The sequence below is a fragment of the Myotis davidii genome, unplaced genomic scaffold (assembly GCF_000327345.1).
Source record: "Myotis davidii unplaced genomic scaffold, ASM32734v1 scaffold770, whole genome shotgun sequence".
Taxonomy (NCBI): Eukaryota; Metazoa; Chordata; class Mammalia; order Chiroptera; family Vespertilionidae; genus Myotis; species Myotis davidii.
Window position 1 is genome coordinate 132,911 of NW_006282187.1, and position 849 is coordinate 133,759.

Genomic DNA, 849 nt, shown 5'->3' on the forward strand with positions numbered 1-849 from the left:
ATCACCATCTACTCAGAGACAGGAAGAGGAAGGCATGAGGAGGGCTTTGGGGGAGGGGGGGCAGGGAGATGGTGTGGGGCATGGCAGGAGGGATCAGGGGTAGGTGTCAGTATTGCCAGTGACTGGCATACGGAGGTGGTAACCGAGGGAGAGGTGTGCAGATTACTAACAGGCCTGGGCGGGGGGTGGAAGTGAGTCTGCCGGGCTTTGCCCCCACGGAAGGTGCCAAACATCCTGGACACAGCAGCCATTGTTGCTCTTCAGGCTCAGTCTCAGGGCAGGCAGCACTGGGCAAATTCTACCCCAAGGAGGGGTTCAACATGGGGGAGGGGTGGGGGATGTAGTAGTTGGATAGCCAGACGACATGGGAGGGTAGAGAGGGGTCCCTGCATCCAGGAACGCACATACCATTTATGCTGGAGGCTGGACAACAGCAAAGCCACCTACGCGCTAGGCGGGGTAGGGGGTGGGTGGGTGTCAGTGAGTTTTGGGGTGAGGACAGGGTGGGATAAAGACACCAAGTGGGGCACGGGCTTGTCTGGGAGGGATGATGGGAGAGGCCTGCGAGTATGGAAGGTGTCTGGGCAGGGAGGGGCGGGACTTCTCATGCACTCCTCCTTTGGCTGGGCTCTGGGGTGGGATCCCGAGCGCGGTCAGGCCGACAAAGGGCCACCCAAGGGTGCCGTGGCTCAGACCAGCGCGTAGTCGAATTGGCCACGCTCGAGCGCCTCCTTGTGGTCGGTCCAGGACGAGGCGGGCATGCGGCTGTAGGGGTCGAGTAGGATGCGCACGCAGCGCACCATCAGCAGCACCAGCACCACGAGCAGGCAGAGCACGAAGGCGAACACT

At 61.7% G+C, this 849-nt stretch overlaps 1 protein-coding gene across 1 annotated transcript in view; it reads right to left on the reverse strand.

The window, feature by feature from the left end:
• Positions 1–9: 9 nt before the first annotated feature.
• Positions 10–849, reverse strand: part of CTXN1 (cortexin 1) — a 1,010-nt gene continuing 170 nt past the window's right edge. Inside the window, exon 2 of the mRNA XM_006752723.2 lies at positions 10–847. Coding sequence (XP_006752786.1) covers positions 690–847 — 158 coding nt within the window. The 3' untranslated portion in view covers positions 10–689. The remainder of the gene's footprint in view (positions 848–849) is intronic.